General features: G+C 43.0%; 1 protein-coding gene across 2 annotated transcripts in view; it reads left to right on the top strand.

Annotated features, from left to right (window-relative positions):
• Positions 1–19676, top strand: part of rad50 (RAD50 homolog, double strand break repair protein) — a 215150-nt gene that overhangs the window by 182321 nt on the left and 13153 nt on the right. For both annotated transcript variants that reach the window (XM_070878055.1, XM_070878056.1), the window contains exons 23-25: positions 7978–8063; positions 13520–13662; positions 15851–15984. In XM_070878055.1, coding sequence (XP_070734156.1) covers positions 7978–8063; positions 13520–13662; positions 15851–15984 — 363 coding nt within the window. The remainder of the gene's footprint in view (positions 1–7977; positions 8064–13519; positions 13663–15850; positions 15985–19676) is intronic.

Here is a 19676-nt window from a genome sequence, read left to right on the forward strand (position 1 = left end):
GGAATTCCACCCCCGCCCCCTTTGTTCTTTACACTGTCACTATCCTAGTCTATAGTAGGAGAATTGAAGGCGCCCCTTAGCACTACTCCATAGTTCTTGCATCTTTCTGTAATTTGCCTGCAAATATGTTGCTCTATCTCCTTTCCACTATTTGATGGCCTATAGTATACACCCAGTAGCATAATATCTCCTTAATTCTAACCACATAGATTCTGTTTTTGACCCTTCAGCTACATCATCCCTCTCCAGCGCTGCAATAGCTTATTTGATCAATGCTGCCACCCCTTCCTTTTTTCCTCCCCTATCTTTTCTGAATACCTTGTAGCCAAGCATATTAAATTCCCAATCCTCCTCCTCCTTTTGAGCCAGCTCTCTGTTATTGCCACTATATCATTGTCCCAAGTGGTGCAGATTGCAGCTCATCAACCTTATTTACAACACTACATGCATTTAATCACATGTACTCCAAACCCGTCTTAGACTGCCTTGCATTTATCCCCTCCTATTTCTGAACTATTCTTTACTCTGGTGCTATCTGTCTCTCCCAGTCCTCTGTGCACCTTGTTTCTCCTTACTAATGTTTCATCCTGGTGCCCATCCCTCTGCTAAATTAATTTAAACCCATGGCACCAGTCAACCTCCCCGCCAGGACTTGTCCCAGTTCCATTGAGGTGCAACCCGTCCACTTTGAACAGGTCCCTCTTGCCCCAGAACTGATCCCAAGGCCACAGGAATCTGAAGCTCTCCCTCCTGCACCATTTCTCCAGCCGCACATTAACCTGTCTTATTCTACTATTCCTATACTCACTGGGAGTAATCCAGAGATTATTAACTTTTAAAGTCCTCTTTAAATACCTTCTGAGCTCCTGAAACGCTGACTGCAAGACCTCAACCCTCTTTCTTTCTCTATTCTTTTTTTTCTCTGATCCAGGGAGAAGTGTGTAAAGCTCACATGATCTAGTAGGAAATATTAAAGTGTAATTTTTAAGTGTTGTAATTGAAAATTAATAACAATAGAAACTCCAGCGATAATTTAGTCCACTTGGATGTTACAAATCCCTGGATGTTGCAAAGGGAGTCAATAACCAAGGAGCATAGATTTAAAGCAAATGGTAGGATGTTTAGAGGGGATATGACGAGAATTTTTTTCACCCAAAGGGTGGTGGGGGTATGGAACTCACTGCTTGAAAGGTTGGTAAAGGCAGATACCCTCATAGCACTTAAAAAGTACTTGGATGTGCACTTGAAGTGCCGTAACCAACAGTGTTACAGACCAAGATCTGGAAGGTAGGATTAGGCTGGATAGCTATTTGTTGGCCAGCACGGACACGATGGGCCGAATGTCCTCCTTCAGTGTTGTAAATTTCTATGAAATGGGGGCACTGGGGTTGAGTCCTCTGAAGGCCGCTCTTAGAATGAGTGGATTTTTCATTTCACTCTTTTGTAAAGTCTGCACTTCGTGTTCGTATTCATCTTGCATGGAAAGAAAAACCTTGTTATCACGAGTCTCCACTGATTATTCTCCTTCAGTGTTTAGAATCAGATGGATTTATACAACGATGAAGCTGGATTTACCGGTTTATTAATTTTAAGTATTTGAGATTCAATATAGTGCGCCACAAAAAACGCTTGCTGGCGTCTCCTCTCCGGGGAGACTGGCAACTTTGCAGTAATATTGAGCTGCCATTAACTTGGGTAAATAGATGGAAATGTATGCGTACAGGTACAGAGTGTAAACTTTCCAATGAAGGGACGGACCCTTTGTCTTTTCGCAAAACTGATCAAATTGTAGGTACTTCACCCTCAGAATGGAATCAGTTTAAGTACAGTGCTGAGTTGCTATTTTATTTTGTCTCGTAACCATATCTCGTCTTTCTTTAGTGACAGCAAACGTCAGCTTCTTTCTCCCATGTTTTTGTCCGTCCCTCATATTTCATCACTTTTAAATCAACAGCAACACAATATTTCAGCAAACCAAGTGCACCACAATCTCAGCAAAGGTTGCCTTCCTGTTCTTCTCCTGCCGACCAGAATTCTTTTTATTTTATCTTTCTTGTAAATCTGCAGAACATTCTTAAGAATTGTAGAAGGGGTTTTTCAATACTAAGATCAGTGGGGGAAAAAATTGTTTAGTTCAGCAGCTCATGAATTAAATACTGATATGGTCTGTATGTGCCTACATTAAAATATTCAGTATTAGAAGTTCATTTAAAAATTCCATGTTGGTTTTAAATCACAAGTACACTAGAAATGGTTATATTATTTAGACCTAATTTTATTAGTATTGCTCCAATTGAGGATTGATTCAAAAACACACAAAATCTGGAGGTGATAGAATAGAAAGAATGAAAGACAATTATTTATATAGCGCCTTTCACGACCTCAGGACTTCCCCAAGTGCTTTACAGCCAATGCAGTACATTTTATTTTCGCCTTTACATAGAATATACAGCATAGAAACAGGCCATTCGGCCCAACCAGTCCAGTTTGTGCTCCACTCGAGCCTCCTCCCCTCCTTCCTCATCTAGCTCTATCAACATAACCCTCTATTCCCTTCTTCCTCATATGTTTATCCAGCTTCCCCTTAAATTAATCTATACTATTCACTTCAACCACTCCCTTTGCTAGCGAGTTCCACATTCTCACCACTCTCTGGGTAAAGAAGTTTCTTCTGAATTCACTATTGGATTTCTTGGTGACTGTCTTAATATTGATGGTCTCTAGTTTTGTTCTTCTCCGCAAGTGGAAACATCTATATCCACTGTATCAAACCTTCCATAATTTTAAAGACCACTATTAGGTGACGACCTCAGCCTGTTCATCTTTTCATTTGTATAATTTTTTCTGGAGGGAGCAACGTTGGAGAGAAAGAGGGGAGGAAAGTTGATTCTCAATCTCTACCTTCCAAAATCAATCTTCAAACCCTTCTACCCTCAAATAATCAGTATCGTCCAAAAAACAGCAACCTGAAGACTTGAAGATGCATGGGGACTTTTGCGAAAGGCCTTGCTACCTGTCCCTATCGGTTCCTGTAAGCTGGCGGGGGAAGGAGAAACATAGCCTAATGTCTACTTCCTCTGGCCCACCTGGCATAGCTGCAGAAAAATCAGGGTCCTCCCGCCTTATCCGCATGGCTGCACCTGCTTGCACAAAGGAGAGGAAAATCGGCCCAACGGTCACCTGGTTCATTGAGGCCAGCTTGCCTCAGGTAACACAGTACATGCGGCTGGGATTGAGGCCATGGTTTCATACCGTTCTGTTGCCAAGTGACAGTTTCCACGCTGGGTGTTTTTTTCCTTCTGAGTAAAGCAGAGTTTCTTTTGTTGTACTTTCTCACTTCAGGTTTCTCCATTCCTCTCCTGAAGTGTCTGACTAAATGCTGACAAACGATTCCCAGCTACGAGCAGCTCTTCAGTACCTCGCTGCAATTACTGTTCTTCACCGATGAGCCTAGAGGGTGAATGCGGTGTCGGCTGTTCAACCATACGAGCATCACAAATTACTCCACTCCTTTGTTCAACCCACGTCCCCACACACACACTTTCCAGTAAGAAGCAATGAATAACAATCAGGAGGAGGAATAAAGGCTGATTGTTGCCATTTCCCGAGTCCAGTTGTTGCACCTTGGCTGAGATCATCTAATTGATCACAATCTCTTTGAATCTGCTGTTGCCGTTCGGGTTTATAAAGCTCAGGACTGCACTAGATGGTGTATTTTCCACGAAGCCAGCATTGTCCAATAGAAGTCAATGAGCCGGCATAGGTGCTGCTACGGCGACACTGTTTTAGCCACGTGCACTAATATTAACGCGCATACTCATGCAATACAGGTACATGTATCCAACAAAAGGTCAAAGTATACATGCATACACCATGTGAATGAGTATTGAGATCACATGCCCAATGATTTGGCGAACTCTTAATCCGAAGGGTAATTGGCCTCACCTGGATTCCCAATTAGCCACATGGGGCTAATGTATTGGACTGCACTGCACTAAACTATAGGGAAATGATATAAGTGCATTTTATTATACAATTTGACCTCAATTATATTGAATATAATGAGTGATGCTGTCTACTATTGAGATTCTGGAGATGGTGATGGACATAGTATTCTTAAAGCTCGGTAAAAATCATTTAATATATACATATATATTACATTACGTTTTCCAACTACAAGGGAATGCCTTTAAAATGAACTTTCTATAATTTTGAAAGTTGAACTGATCGTTGACACAGCAGTTGTGAGTCGGGGTTTGGTCGGCCGGTGAGATCCATCAAGGCAGGAAATGACGACTCCTTTATATAATGCTTTTACCAGAAGCGATGAAGATCCCTGATCATTAATCTTGGGTTAAATCAGCATTTGAACAATCATTAAATGCTGAGTGACCAGAAAAGATCCCGTTCCGTTCTTTGATTGCACGTAGCACAGTAATGTTCGAGATTCAAGTATTTGATTTATAGAATCTCTGAGGCTAAATGATTTAAAAGGTTGATATTGTGTGCTTTGTTCTCAAAAGTAGATACTTAACACACAATATGTACCTCAATTATTTTAAAATCATGTGCCGTGTTTAATTTGTTTAAAATGTTAAATTATGCCTTCCCTGTAAATACATGTTAATGTCATTAAAGTTATCTATGCCATAGAGTCCTTAAGGATGATTGGTGACTGAAATGGAAATATCACACTGATGCAAGAGCGCATGCTCTTAAGTTGCAACTGAAGCACGTTTTTGAGCTGGAGCTTTACGAATTATATTGCTTCTGGCCCAAGAGTACTTGATGCCAGCACTGGTACCCGAAAGGGTTAAGTGTTACATAAGAAACATGAGTTTTCCAACATTAACATCTCTTGCCTTGGATACCAAAAGTTCACTCCAATTATTTAGAAACATAGAAACATAGAAAATAGGTGCAGGAGTAGGCCATTCGGCCCTTCTAGCCTGCACCGCCATTCAATGAGTTCATGGCTGAACATGCAACTTCAGTACCCCATTCTTTATTTTTTTCTCATCAAGTGGGAATTATCGTACTGATGATGGTCGTCAAAGTCTCATTACTGAAGACAAGTTGTTTTCCCGAGCATAATTTTATTTCCCTGACAACCAAAGCAAGCAACTCCTTTTGAAATGGGAAGGAAGACCACATCCAACTTTTCAAGCCTTGTTTGATAAGGATACTGCTGGTATTAAATTTGCTATGTATGCCATGCATTCTTATTTGGATATCGCCATTCTGCCATGCCTCCAGTTGGCATAAGCATTGGATATTCGATTGTTAAGTGAGCTGCTACTCATGTCATAGTCTCTTTCCCCCCCCCCCCCCCCCCCCCCCCGCAACCCATCAAACCTGCAGCTGCACACTTCCACCATTGCATGGAGCTTCAAGAGCTCCAGTTCCCCGACTTTCACACATGGATAGCACAGTTTCCTGGGTTTTCAGAGGCTGTGTCTGCCACCTTGGGTTTGCGCTCAGCTAAGTGAATTCAAACATCAGTTTTAATTTAAAATTTATTTCCCTCACCTTTTTTAATTTTAAATTGTTTATTTTTAATTTGGCCCCTCTTGCCTTTTATCCCTGCTCTTTCTGGACCTCCAGCCATGCTCCATGGCCTGGGACACACCGTTCAGCCCCATTCATAAAGATCCCACTGCTGCATCTCTGGTCACTGTGGGGAAAACCTTGTCTTGCCACTGTGGGGGTGTGGGTGGGGGAAGAACACGCTTCAGAGGCCTTGCTCAGGGCCCCGGCCCAGTTACATACAAACATGCGTTCTTTAATTTTTCCATGGCTCCTTTCAATAAACCGTGCATGCTGCCCCAGGCCCCCAAAACTTTTGTTCCCCCCGTGCAGAACCTTTCTACAGCTCCCATCTGCCTCGGGCACTTCCTGTCAGCAATGTGATGGGAGATCCCGCTCGTAAAGACTGAAAATAAAAGCGAGATTTTACAATTCTAAAATAGTGCTTTACTCATCCTGTGTCGACATAGCTCTGGTACGACACTAATTCCACTGTAAGAACTGACATCACATCAGCAGTAGCCTTGTAGCCGCAATTGAATTCCATATCCACTTGCGGAAGTTTCCATCTTTAACAAGTCCAAATCATGTCCTGCTTTATCTTTATTTCATCAGTAGGGTATTTATATGGGGAGATTTCTTTTGATTACAAAAAGATACAGCTTATTTTTGAGGAATGATGTAACTACGTTTCTGTTTAATTGCAGTGTCAGAGATTCTTTGTACACAGCGAAGTTTGGAAAAGTTGTGTGACTCATTTCTGTCAGCTCACAAAAACTACTCGACTTTGGTTAAGAAAAAAAAGCACATTGATTGCATCTTTGTTTTCTTTTAAATCAGATAAATATTGTGTTGGAGATGTCAGGTTCTTGCGATCGGTAATTTGAGTCATCTCGCAACCTCTAGAGAGCTGAACAGTAAATGCAGAAAGTCCAACGCCTTTTTTGATGGTGCTACATGCATCCATTAAAAGTTATAGTCTTTGCACCATGTTCATACACATGTTTGAATAAAAATAACATGAAATGGGAAGCCCTAACCTTTCTTGTTTATTACAAGACCTAAAGAGTGTTGGCCTGCAGAACCACTGGCAAACTCCGCAGCTAGGAATTCAATCTACGCAGGAATGTACAGGACCAGAAAAAACCATCGCTACCCACCTTGCCAGCCGAGGTGTCCGAGAGATACATTCCGCGAAAGCTCCCGTATTACGCGATCAAATCTTTCACCACTTGCTCATCAAATTCTCCCATGATTTTCTCAATCTAATCAGCACCCCTCCCCCAACCACTGCCTCACTTGACAGGCCATATCATACATTCATCACATTCTACATGAAATAGTTAGGTCTAAAAGATATTTCGAGCTATCCTGTCGAAGTCTACTGTGCAACTGGAAATGTAACTATTTGTGTCGGCCTCCGAAATTGGGGACACCATTATTGTGCATGCATATTCTTGTGCGATGTCATGTGTTGCATACCAGTCATGATGGTGATCATCATGGAAACAGATTTCTAACTCTTCTACGTTTTTCTTTTAAAATACGGTCTGCACCTGATAAATCCAATTTATTTTTGCTCTCAATGTTTGAATGAATCATTCAGATTAAAATGGCACAGTAAGCCCTTGGTACAATTCCAAGTCCAATTATCAAGTAATTTTAATTTATTATGTATGTTGTGCATTCTTATTTGAATATTACCATTCTGTCATGTCTCTAACCGTGTTTGCCTACATAACAATGGTGACTGCATTTCAAAAAATAATTAATTGAATGAATTGCTTTGAGACATCAGAGGACGTGAAGTGGTTTTATATATTTATTATATGCAAGCCCATTCTTTTAATGTGAGTTTCAAACTGGGATTAATTTCGAGGCAGTACAGTGTAACTTGCCATTGCATCCGTCCTTTATCTGCCTCTATATTTTGGGTGGGGATGGGGGGGAGGATTTGGGGACTGTATTCACGCATTCACTCATTTACATTATGAAGAAAGGTTACACAAATTGATCTAACATTCATTGGAAAAGAGGATACTTCAAGGTGACCGATTAGAAGTTCGTTATTTGCAGTTTCTGGAGAAGTGCCGATTAGGTATTTTGGTACAGACACTATTAAAGTGCTTAGACAGTTTTGGATGGACCGATGCACTGCAAATGCATATTTAATCCAAATATATAGAGGGCAGTATATACAGGAAATGTTGTTGAAACTCAGCACTGAAGGTGGAAAGTGTTCGGATTGGCATCATGCTCTCTTTCACCATTGTAAGTGAGTTGGTGTGTACTAGGGCCACCGCAATGCTAATACATAAAATTACGTATAAAAATATAGATTTCATCTTGCATCTTGTGGCAGTTTGTGATAGAAGGACATGCTCAACAGACACAAGGAGGTGAGGCCGGTTAATGTGATACTTATATTTCCTGGTTTCAATTTTTTTCTAGAGCCATCATGAGATTCCACAGCATGAAGATGGAAGAAATCAACAAAATTATCCGTGACCTGTGGCGGAGCACGTACAGAGGTCAAGGTACAACGCAAGATACGCTGAGGGTGTCATTCACAGTTTCTGTTCCCAGCGTAGAAGCTCGCGATGGGTTACAGAGGAAAGAAACAAACGTGATTTTAGGGTATCAGTGATTTAAGAAGTTGGGCTTCCTTGCTTTGGGATGAAAGGGGGAGTTCAAGGAAATTAGCTTCAAGTTTGAAACCCAGCCAGAAGGGGTATTGATCACGTTCCAATTAACATTTCTCTGCAAATTCCATGAAGGCATAGTTTGATCCACAATTTCAAAATAAATATATATGTAATCGAAATATAGAATTTTAAAGTACCACACTACTTCCCATTTCAAAAAAAATTGCTGATCCAAGCATAGTACTTATTAATCCAGGAATAAATTGTCCTCCTTATTTTGTGCTTACTACACTTAAAAAGAAAGGTTTACATTTCTACACCGACTTTCACGCCTACCGGGCATCTCAAAGCACTTTACAGCCAATTAAGTTCTCTTTGAAGTGTAGTCACTGTTGTAATGTGGGACATGCGGCAGCCAACTTGTGCACAGCAATCTTCCACAAACAGCAATGTGATAATGATCAGATAATCTGCTTTTGTTATGTTGATTGAGGGATAAATATTGGCCAGGACACCGGGAATAACTCCCCTGCTCTTCTTCAAAATAGTGGTATGGGATCTTTTGCGTCCACCTGAGAGAGCAGAAGGGCCTCAGTTTAACATCTCATCCGAAAGACAGCAACTCCGATAGTGCAGCACACCCTCAGCACTGGATTGGAGTGTCAACCTAGATTTTAATGTGCTCAAGTTCCTGGAGTGCGACTTGAACCGACAACCTTCTGACTCAGAGGCGAGTTTGCTACCCACTGAGCCACAGCTGACACTGTGACGACTATCCCTCATAATACTTCGACTCTGATTCATAGAAACATAGAAAATAGATGCAGGAGTAGGCCCTTCGAGCCTGCATCACCATTCAATAAGATCATGGCTGATCATTCCCTCAGTACCCCTTTCCTGCTTTCTCTCCATACCCCTTGATCCCTTTAGCCGTAAGGGCCATATCTAACTCCCTCTTGAATACATCCAATGAACTGGCCTCAACAACTCTCTGTGGTAGGGAATTCCACAGGTTAACAACTCTCTGAGTGAAGAAGTTTCTCCTCATCTCAGTCCTAAATGACCTACCCTTTATCCTAAGACTGTGTCCCCTAGTTCTGGACTTCCCCATCATCGGGAACATTCTTCCCGCATCCAACCTGTCCAGTTCCGTCAGAATCTTGTAAGTTTCTATGAGATCCCCTCTCATCCTTCTAAACTCCAGTGTATAAAGGCCCAGTTGATCCAGTCTCTCCTCATATGTCAGTCTCGCCATCCCGGGAATCAGTCTAGTCAACCTTCGCTGCACTTCCTCATTAGCAAGAATATCCTTCATCAGATTAGGAGACCAAAACTGGACACAATTTTCCAGGTGAGGCCTCACCAAGGCCCTGTACAACTGCAGTAAGATCTCCCTGCTCCTATACTCAAATCCCCTCGCTATGAAGGCCAACATACCATTTGCCTTCTTCGCCACTTGCTGTACCTGCATGCCAACTTTCAGTGACTGATGAACCATGACACCCAGGTCTCGTTGCACCTCCCCCTTTCCTAATCTGCCGCCATTTAGATAATATTCTGCCTTTGTGTTTTTGGCCCCCAAAGTGGATAACCTCACATTTATTCACATTATACTGCATCTGCCATGCATTTGCCCACTCACCTAACCTGTCCAAGTCACCCTGCAGCCTCTTAGCATCCTCCTCACAGCTCACACCGCCACCCAGTTTAGTGTCATCTGCAAACTTGGAGATATTACACTCAATTCCTTCATCTAAATCATTAATGTATATTGTAAATAGCTGGGGTCCCAGCACTGAGCCCTGCGACACTCCACTAGTCACTGCCTGCCATTCTGAAAAGAACCCGATTATCCCGACTCTCTGCTTCTTGTCTGCCAACCAGTTCTCTATCCACGTCCGTACATTACCCCCAATACCATGTGCTTTAATTTTGCACACCAATCTCTTGTGAGACCTTGTCAAAAGCCTTTTAAAAGTCCAAATACACCACATCCACTGGTTCTCCCTTGTCCACTCTACTAGTTACATCCTCAAAAAATTCTAGAAGATTTGTCAAGCATGATTTCCCTTTCATAAATCCATGCTGACTTGGACCGATCCTGTCACTGCTTTCCAAATGCGCTGCTATTTCATCTTTAATAATTGATTCCCTATTAAGGTAATCTGCCTTCTTGACATGGACTTGTTTTTAGCTTTTATAATTGGCCGATGACCTAAAGAATAGATGGTGGGTGGAGAAAGCACAGGAGATCCAGCAGCTGGCCGACAACCACTACGTGCGAGGCTTCTTAAGCGCAGTTAAGACCACCTACGGCCCAAGGCCCCACCCCACTGCTGGCCAAGAACGGAGATGCACTCATGACGGACACCGAGGCGGTCAGCGCCCATTGGAAGGGGCACTTCGAAGATCTCCTTAACCGAGACTCTTGTCTTCGACGTGAGTGTCCTCGACTCCATCCCACAGTATGCTAAAACGCCACCATCTCCACAAAACCCCAGCCCTGCACGAGGTAGAAAAGGCCATCCGTCAGCTCAAGAATAACAAGATGACAGGAGCAGATGGAATCCCCACCAAGGCACTAAAGTATAGTGGTGAAGCACTATTAGCATGAATGCATCACCTCATCTGTCTTGTCTGGAAGGAGGAGAGCATGCCAAGAGATCTGATAGATGCAGTAATTGAAACCATCTTTAAAAAAGGGGACAAGTCCAACTGCAGTAACTATAGAAGAATCTCCCTGCTGTTGGCCACTGGAAAAGTAATCGCAAGAATCCTCCTCAATCTCTTCTCCCTGTGGCTGAAGAGCTCCTCCCAGGGTCGCAATGTGGATTCCGTCCACTAAGGGGTACAACAGACATGATCTTCACCGCGTGACAACTGCAAGAGAAATGCAGGGAACAGCATCAATCCTTGTACATGGCCTTCTTTGACCTCACAAAAATCTTTGACGCTGTTGACTGTAAGGAACTGGAGCATCCTCCTCGGTTTCGGCTGCCCCTAAAAGTTTGTCACCGCCTGCTCCACAATGATATGCAAGCCATGATCCTGACCAACAGATCCACCACAGATCTAATCCACATCTGGACCAGGGTCAAGCAGGGCTGTGTAATCGCACCAGTGCTCTTCTCTATCTTCCTTGCTGCAATGCTTCATCTCGCTCTCAACAAGCTCCTTGCTGGAGTGGAACTAAACTATAGAACCAATGGGAACCTATTCAACCTTCGCCGCCTCCAGGCTAGATCCAAGGTCGTCCCATCCTCTCATCGAACTACAGAACGTGGACGACGCTTGCATTCTGCGCACACTCAGGTCGAACACCTTCGCCAAGACATATAAAAGCATGGGCCACACCAACATTCGTAAGACAAAGGTCTTCCATCAATGTGACCCTGCCGCACGGCACAGCCCCCCCACCCCCCGGTCATCAAAATCCACGACTCAGCCTTGGACAATGTGGACCATTTTTCATACCCCGGGAGCCTACTATCAACAAGGGCAGACATCAATGACTGGGTCCAACACCGCCTCCAATGTGCCAGCGCAGCCTTCGGTCACCTGAGGAAGACCAGGACCTCAAATCTAACACCAAGCTTATGGTCTACAGGGCAGTAGTGACATCCGCCGTCCTCTATGGCTCAGAGACGCGGACTATATACAGCAGACATCTCAAGGGTCTGGAGAAGTACCACTAGCGCTGCCTCCGTAAGATTTTGCAAATCCCCTTCGGGGATAGACGCACCAACAGCCGTGTTCTCGATCAGGCCAACATCCCTAGCATTGAAGCACTGTCCATGCTCGACCAGCTCCTTTGGGCGGGCCACATCGTCCGCATGCCCGACACGAGACTCCCTAAACAAGCGCTTTACTCGGAGCTCCGGCATGGCAAGGGAGCCACAGGCGGGCAGAGGAAATGTTTCAAGGATACCCTCAAAGACTCCTTGATAAAGTGCAGCATCCCCACCAGCACCTTGGAATCCCTGGCCCAAGACCACCCAAAGTGGAGGAAGAGCATCCGGGAGGGTGCTGAGCACCTCGAGTCTCGTCGCCAAGAGCATGCGGAAACCAAGTGCAGACAGCGGAAGGAGAGTGCGGCAAACCAGACTCCCCATCCACCCGTTCCTTCAACCACTGTCTGTCCCACCTGTTAGAGACTGTAATTCCCGCATTGGACTGTACAGCTACCTGAGAACTCCCTTTTGGAGCGGAAGCAAGTCTTCCTTGATTTCAAGGGACTACCTATGAAGATGATGATTACATCTGATGGTGGTTTCCAGTGTTCTGGAACATGCTTTTCTCCTGGCTAACGTTTATTCCTCAAGCAACACCACCAAAACAGATGAACTTGTCATTTATCTCCGTGCTGTTTGTAGGACCTTGCGGTGCTCACATTGGCAGCCGCCTTTGACTAGAAAACAACAGCTACCATTCTTCAAAAGTAATTAATTGGTTGTAACACACTTTGTGATCAACTGAAGTTATGAAAAACTCAATATAAATGCAAATTCTTCATTGTTTCATTTAAAGATGAGCAAATCAGATGTTTGGAAATTATTTAAAGAATACTCACGTTTGAATTCATATTTCACGAAAGCATTTGCCACTACCTACATTTACTGCCAATATATCTAATCTTCGAACCATTATTCTGAAGAAAATGTTGCATGTCAACCATGGCTCAGTTGGTAGCACTCTCACCTCTGATTAGGCTGACACTCTAGTACAGTACTGAGGGAGTGCTGCACTGTCAGAGGTGCCATCTTTCGGATGAGATGTTCAACCCAAGGCCGTCTGTGCTCTCAGGTGGATGTAAAAGATCCCAGGGCATTATTTTGAAGAGCAGGAGAGTTATCCCCAGTGTCCTGGCCAATATTTACCCCTCAACCGACATCACAAACAGATTATCTGCTCATTATCACATTGCTGCATTGTGGGAGCTTGCTGAGCATAAATTGGCTGCCGCATTTCTTACATTATAACAATGACTACATTTAAAAAGTACTTCATTGCTGTAAAGCTTTTTGGGACATCCTGAGGCCATGACGTGCGCTATATAAATGCAAGTTTTTCATTTAAGGTGGACTTTCTGCTGTACACTAATTTACTTCTGTACTTGACAAATTGCAGTTACCAGAACACTATATTCTGCAATAGAATAGATATCTTTGCATAACACACTATTTTTTTAAACAAACTGTCATGTTTCCTTTTTTTTTCCCCTTTTGCATTACGATTCCCATCCCTGCTTCAGGTCACACACACTGCTGAAAGTTAAGTAGCAGTGGAGTAATATGCTTGGCGGTTTTTCTTTGGATAATTAAGACAACCCCTGTGCTTTCTTTCAATAGATATTGAATATATTGAGATCCGTTCTGATGCTGATGAAAATGTGTCAGCCAGTGACAAAAGGAGGAATTACAATTATCGCGTTGTAATGGTGAAGGGGGACACGGCATTGGACATGAGAGGAAGGTACAGCGCTGGACAGAAGGTATACAGCAGATCTCATCCGTTTCAGTGCATAAGTGCTTCAGTATTCGTAGTCCACGCCATGAAACAAAAGGCAATATTTTCCCAATCTGTGGTCTGAGGTATAGAATAAAATATTGCCTCTCCAATCATGTAGGTGATTGGCTAACCCAGTTTTCCTTTGGGGTGTGTCAGTTTCAGCTTTTTCTGAAGTGCAATGAAGAGGTTCTGGTATTTTCACCATTTCAGTTTTCCCGATTTGTCTTGTATGTAGTTAACTGTTTCTTTTGAGCACCAATTTCTTTCCAATATGTCTCTATGTTTAGACTTCTGCCTTCGTCTTTCAAACAACATCTGCTGGTTCCCTCGTGTGATCTTTCTTTAATGGTCAGCCTTTCTGGCTTGATCTACATTTTGAAATGGTCTGAATTGTTCCCTTTAACCAACCTGTGTGTTTTTTTAATGTGCTAAAAATTCCGGCCTCACCGGGTCCGTACAAAGTGCACAAAAGCTGGTTTTCGGGGCACGATGTACATGCGTCGAAAACCGGCTTTTCTTGACAGATCCTCCGCATCCCCGGGAGAAGGACATTCGCGCGAGAGAGATTGGGCTATTTTCCCAACTCGTGCTCAGCGAATGTCCTTCAAACTCTTACGCCTGGTAAGCATGTGCATAGCTTACTTTTACTAGCGTAAAAGTTTTAAAACATATAAAAATTACATTTAAATACACATTTTTATAGTTAAAAACCCTGTCCATTAAGGTAAGTTTATTTTAAACGCTATTAAAGCACATTTAAAAAAAAAATCAAAAAAAATTTATTTTTCTAAAACATTTAATTAACTTTAATTTCAATTAATTTTAAATATGTGGGGTGTTTTTTTATTTATTATGTTATGTTTTAGGGGTTTATTCTCATTGATAGTAATGGGAAGTTACACAAACGGAGTTTTGATTTTTATCAATGAGAATACTGCAGAGTGATTGGTGGTCCAGGCCCATGAGACTCCAGCATTTTCATACGTACGGGGAAGACATCTCCCTGTACGCTACGCATGGAATGAAGGCCTTCGACCGGAATCGAAGGCGCCTCCAGGACCATCGGGTATTTTTGTAAAAACATTTTGGGTCGGAGGCATTTGTCTGAAGGAAGCCTCTGATCGTAATATTCCCCCCACCCCCCCCAAGCATATGTCTGTGAATTTTAACCATCAGTTATTCACTTGGTCATCAAGATACTGCCAAGAGGCTTCTTTGTATAACATTCCTACTCCAACAGGCTAATTAGATTAGTCTCTTTTAGACCCACATATATTTATATAAACTTGACATTTCTTGACCTAAAATACTTCTTAGATAGTAGGAGTCCAGCAATCCTATTCAAATTGACCAGGATCTGCTTATGCAATTTTTTCTGAAAGCTCTGTTCTAAAATTCAGTACATTTCCTATTTAATAACTAAGCTTCATTATTGAAATTAACAAAATTCCGTTTTTCTTTTGAGAACTCCCAGTTTTCACTCTTGCTGACTCACAGCATTTGCTCAAGGCTAACATTTTCAAATTAAATTGGGTGAGAATACTGCAGCCGTAGGTTGCTATACGCTCACTGGGATAGTGGGCGGGGCTAAATGTGATGCGACACACTGATAATGGCATTACCCTAATAATTGGGTTGTTGCACTTAACATATTAACAGCAGATGTTGTTTGAAAAACGAAGGCAGAAGTTATTTTTAAGAGCATCTGCCTTAACCCTGGAGAAACCAGAAAGAAATCTGGACAAAATATGCTATTTTTGTCACAATCTCCCCTCTCAAGTTAATTTTGGTTCAATAGTAAATATGTATTACAAAGTATAAACTGGCCATTCAGCCTAGCAGGCCCATGGTGGTGTTTATACGCCACACAAGCCTAGAAAAATGTGGCCAACTCTTTGGAGTGGGACTTGAACCCACAACCTGCTGACTCAGAGGGAAGAGTGCTACTCTGAGCCACGGCCGACAGCCATGTTGGTGATTGGTGATTACTTCATGGTAGAGACTCGACAGTCAAGTAAATCCTTCAAAGAACATTACTCCAACCACGAAACAAATGGTGTTAATTTGAACGTTTGTTGAAGTCTCAATTAGATGAATGTGCTCTGTAATGCAGGTTTAATGTAAATTGCCGACCTCGGTCCTCTTTGATTTATGGTCATATTCCATTTCAGGTCCTTGCTTCACTCATTATCCGTCTGGCATTGGCGGAGACCTTTTGCCTGAACTGTGGAATTCTTGCGCTGGATGAACCAACCACAAACTTAGACCGGGAGAACATCGAATCCCTGGCCCACGCCTTGGTGGAGTAAGTGTCCCAATCAGTTTCTGAGTCCTCGGAAACCTTTGATCTTTCGGGAGTGTGCACTCATTCCCAGTGTTCCTAATTCCCAGTATAAATTACACCCAATCAGCCGTACTGACCAGTACTGCAGTGAAGTGTCAGCCGAGATTGTGTGCTCAAGGCTCTCAAGTGGTACTTGACTCACAATCTTCTGGCTCAGAGGCGAGAGCCACGGCTGACACCTTTACGATTGTTCTTTTATTTACATTTTTTTAATTCAAAATTTCATGTGCGCTGGTTGTTGATCCTGTTTTGTTTTTAAAAATTCATCATAGGCTTTTTAAAGCAGATCATCATCACACATCTGTGATTAAAAAGTATCCTAATCCGTTTACAATGTGAATCTCTGCCAACTTAATTGCTGAAACAGACACGTGTATTATAATTGCTTTTGACATATTTGAGACTGGAGGTTTTCAGACATCAGGGGCACAAGAATCAGTGCTGCCTTTTGTCTCTGTGTCACTAAATGCAGTCACACTGAAGAAAAGGCAGAATTCATTAAAGGAAAATGGCCACCAGCAGCCCCGTCTGCAACCTCCCTTTCCTCTCCAAAATCCTTAAATGTGTTATCGTCGCCCAAATTCCTGCCCAGCCTCCTCACAATTCCCTGTTTGAATCAAGTTTCTGCTCCGCCACAGCATCAAAACGCCCCTGATCAATGTCGCGTATAACACCCTCCGGGACTGTGATTCTGGTACATTTTCCCTCATTGCTCTCTCGACTGCCTTTGACACGATCAGCCACCCCATCCTGTTCTGATGGCAGTTTTCCATTGTGCAGCTCAGTGGGACTGCCATGTTCACTTCCACTTTCATCTATCCGATCATAGCCAGTACATCTCCAGCAACGGTCCCACTCCGCACGGTCCCCTCGAGTCCCACAAGGTTCTATACTTGCTCCATTTCCACCCCACCCCTCATCCTCATCGCCATGCTTCCCCTCAGCAACGTGAATATAAGGTCAACACCCAGCTCTAGCTCTACCTCGAAACCACCTTTCTCGATCGCCCACTCTCTGTATTCTCAGATTGCTTGTCCAACATTGGATGAGCTAGTTTCCTCTGACTAAACATTGGTAAGATCAAAGCCATCGTCTTTACATCCCCAAAAACGCTGTACCCTTGCCACCGATTCCATTTTATTTTTTGCCACTGCTTCAGGCTGAACGCAACCTCGGCACCCTTGTGACCCTAAGCTGAGTTTCTGACCCCATAACCTGTTCATCACACTGAGATCGTCTAATTCCACCTTGGTAACGTCACCTGACTCCACCGCTGCCTTGGTCCATCTGCTGCTCATGCCCTCGTCCATGCCTTTGTGACCTCCAGACTCAGCAATTCCAATGCTTTTCTTGCAGGATTCCCATTCTTTATAAACTTTAGTTCATCCAGAATTGCTGCCTGTAACCTATTCCACACCAGTTCCCAATCACACCTGTCCTTTCTGATATTTTTCTATGTTTATCAATCAAGTTATTGTTGATTTGTAGAGGTATCCCTATTGCTCCTCCTGTAACTCCATAACCTACCACCAGGGTGCAGAAGAGACATAAAACCCAAAGAGGTTAAATCAATGTTCTTCTAGTGTGTTCAGTTTCAAGGTATCCTTAAAAAGATGATTCCTCCCTCTTTAAAAATCAGAGGGTGAATCATTTTTTTTCCACTTGGACTTAACATAACTCTTAAAAGTCTCCACATTGTGTGGTAAAATGCTTTGCTTGTATCTCAGTCCCGAAAGATCACGAGAGAGCAAGGGCCTTCAGCCCCATTTTGATTTAATCCTTTTCATAGAATCATAGAAATTTACAGCACGGAAGGATTCTATTCGGCCCATCATGTCTGCTCCGGCCAACAAAGAACTGTCCAGCCTAATCCCACTTTCCAGCTTTAGATCCGTAACCCTGTAGTTACGGCATTCCAAGTGCATATCCAAATACTTTTTAAATATGGTGAGGGTTTCTGCCTCTACCACCCTGAGTTCCAGACCCCCACCACCCTCTGGCTGAAAAAAGGTTCTCGTCAACTTCCCTCTAATCTTTCTATCAATTGCTTTAAATCTGTGCTCCCTAGTTATTAACCTCTCTGCTAAGTGAAATAGGTCCTTCCTATCCACTCTTTCTAGACCCCTCATAATTTTATATACCTCAACCCCCTCCGTTCCAAAGAAAACAACCCCAGCCTATACAATCTATCATCATAGCTAAAATTCTCCAGTCCTGGCAAAATCCTCATAAATCTCCTCTCTAGTGCAATCACATGTTCCCTATAATGTGGTGACCAGAACTGTAGGCAGTGCTCTAGCTGTGGCCTAACCAGTGTTTTATACAGTACAAGTATAACCTCCCTGCTCTTGTATTCTATGCTTTGGCTAATAAAGGAAAGTAATCCCATATGCCGCCTTAACCACCTTATCTACCTGTCCTTCAGGAATCTGTGGACATGCACACCAAGGTCCCTCTGTTCCTCTACACTTCTCAGTATCCTACCATTTATTTTAAGAACATAAGAATTAGGAACAGGAGTAGGCCATCTCGCCCCTCGAGCCTGCTCCGCCACTCAACAAGATCATGGCTGATCTGGCCGTGGACTCAGCTCCACTTGCCCGCCCGCTCTCCATAACTCTTAATTCCCTTATTGGTTAAAAATCTATCTATCTGTGATTTGAATACATTCAATGAGCTAGCCTCAACTGTTTCCCTGGGCAGAGAATTCCACAGATTCACAACCCTCTGGGAGAAGAAATTCCTTCTCAACTCGGTTTTAAATTGGCTCCCCCGTATTTTGAGGCTGTGTTCCCTAGTTCTAGTCTCCCCGACTAGTGGAAACAACCTCTCTGCCTCTATCTTGTCTATCCCTTTCATTATTTTAAATGTTTCTATAAGATCACCCCTCATCCTTCTGAACTCCAACGAGTAAAGACCCAGTCTACTCAATCTATCATCATAAGGTAACCCCCTCATCTCCAGAATCAGCCTAGTGAATCGTCTCTGTACCCCCTCCAAAGCTAGTATATCCTTCCTTAAGTAAGGTGACCAGAACTGCACGCAGTACTCCAGGTGCGGCCTCACCAATACCCTGTACAGTTGCAGCAGGACCTCCCTGCTTTTGTACTCCATTCCTTTCGCAATGAAGGCCAACATTCCATTCGCCTTCTTGATTACCTGCTGCACCTGCAAACTAACTTTTTGGGATTCATGCACAAGGGTACGCTCGCGGCCTTCTGCGAAAGGTGGGCACCGGAGGGACTGGAGTGCATCATCACGCCCGGCAACCAAATTTTAATTTGATTTTACGTTTTAAAGTTTAATTTGTTTTAATTGCCGGTGCTTTTAGTGTCCCCCTTCCCTTTTATAGGGGGCACTGGGGAAAAAATGTGATTTTAGTGCCCAAAAAAAAAAAAGAAAAACACAAAAAAAAAACACAAAAAAGAAAGAAAAAAAGGGGCCTTGTAAATGTCTGGTGTGTCATCCAGGTCGGGTGGCACCGATTAATGTTTTATGTTTTTCAGATAAACTCCAAAAAGAGTTTCATGCACAAGGACCCCCAGGTCCCTCTGCACCGCAGCATGTTGTAATTTCTCCCCATTCAAATAATATTCCCTTTTACTGTTTTTTTTTCCAAAGTGGATGACCTCACATTTTCCGACATTGTATTC

Source organism: Pristiophorus japonicus, chromosome 4 (genome assembly GCF_044704955.1).
Source record: "Pristiophorus japonicus isolate sPriJap1 chromosome 4, sPriJap1.hap1, whole genome shotgun sequence".
Lineage (NCBI taxonomy): Eukaryota > Metazoa > Chordata > Chondrichthyes > Pristiophoridae > Pristiophorus > Pristiophorus japonicus.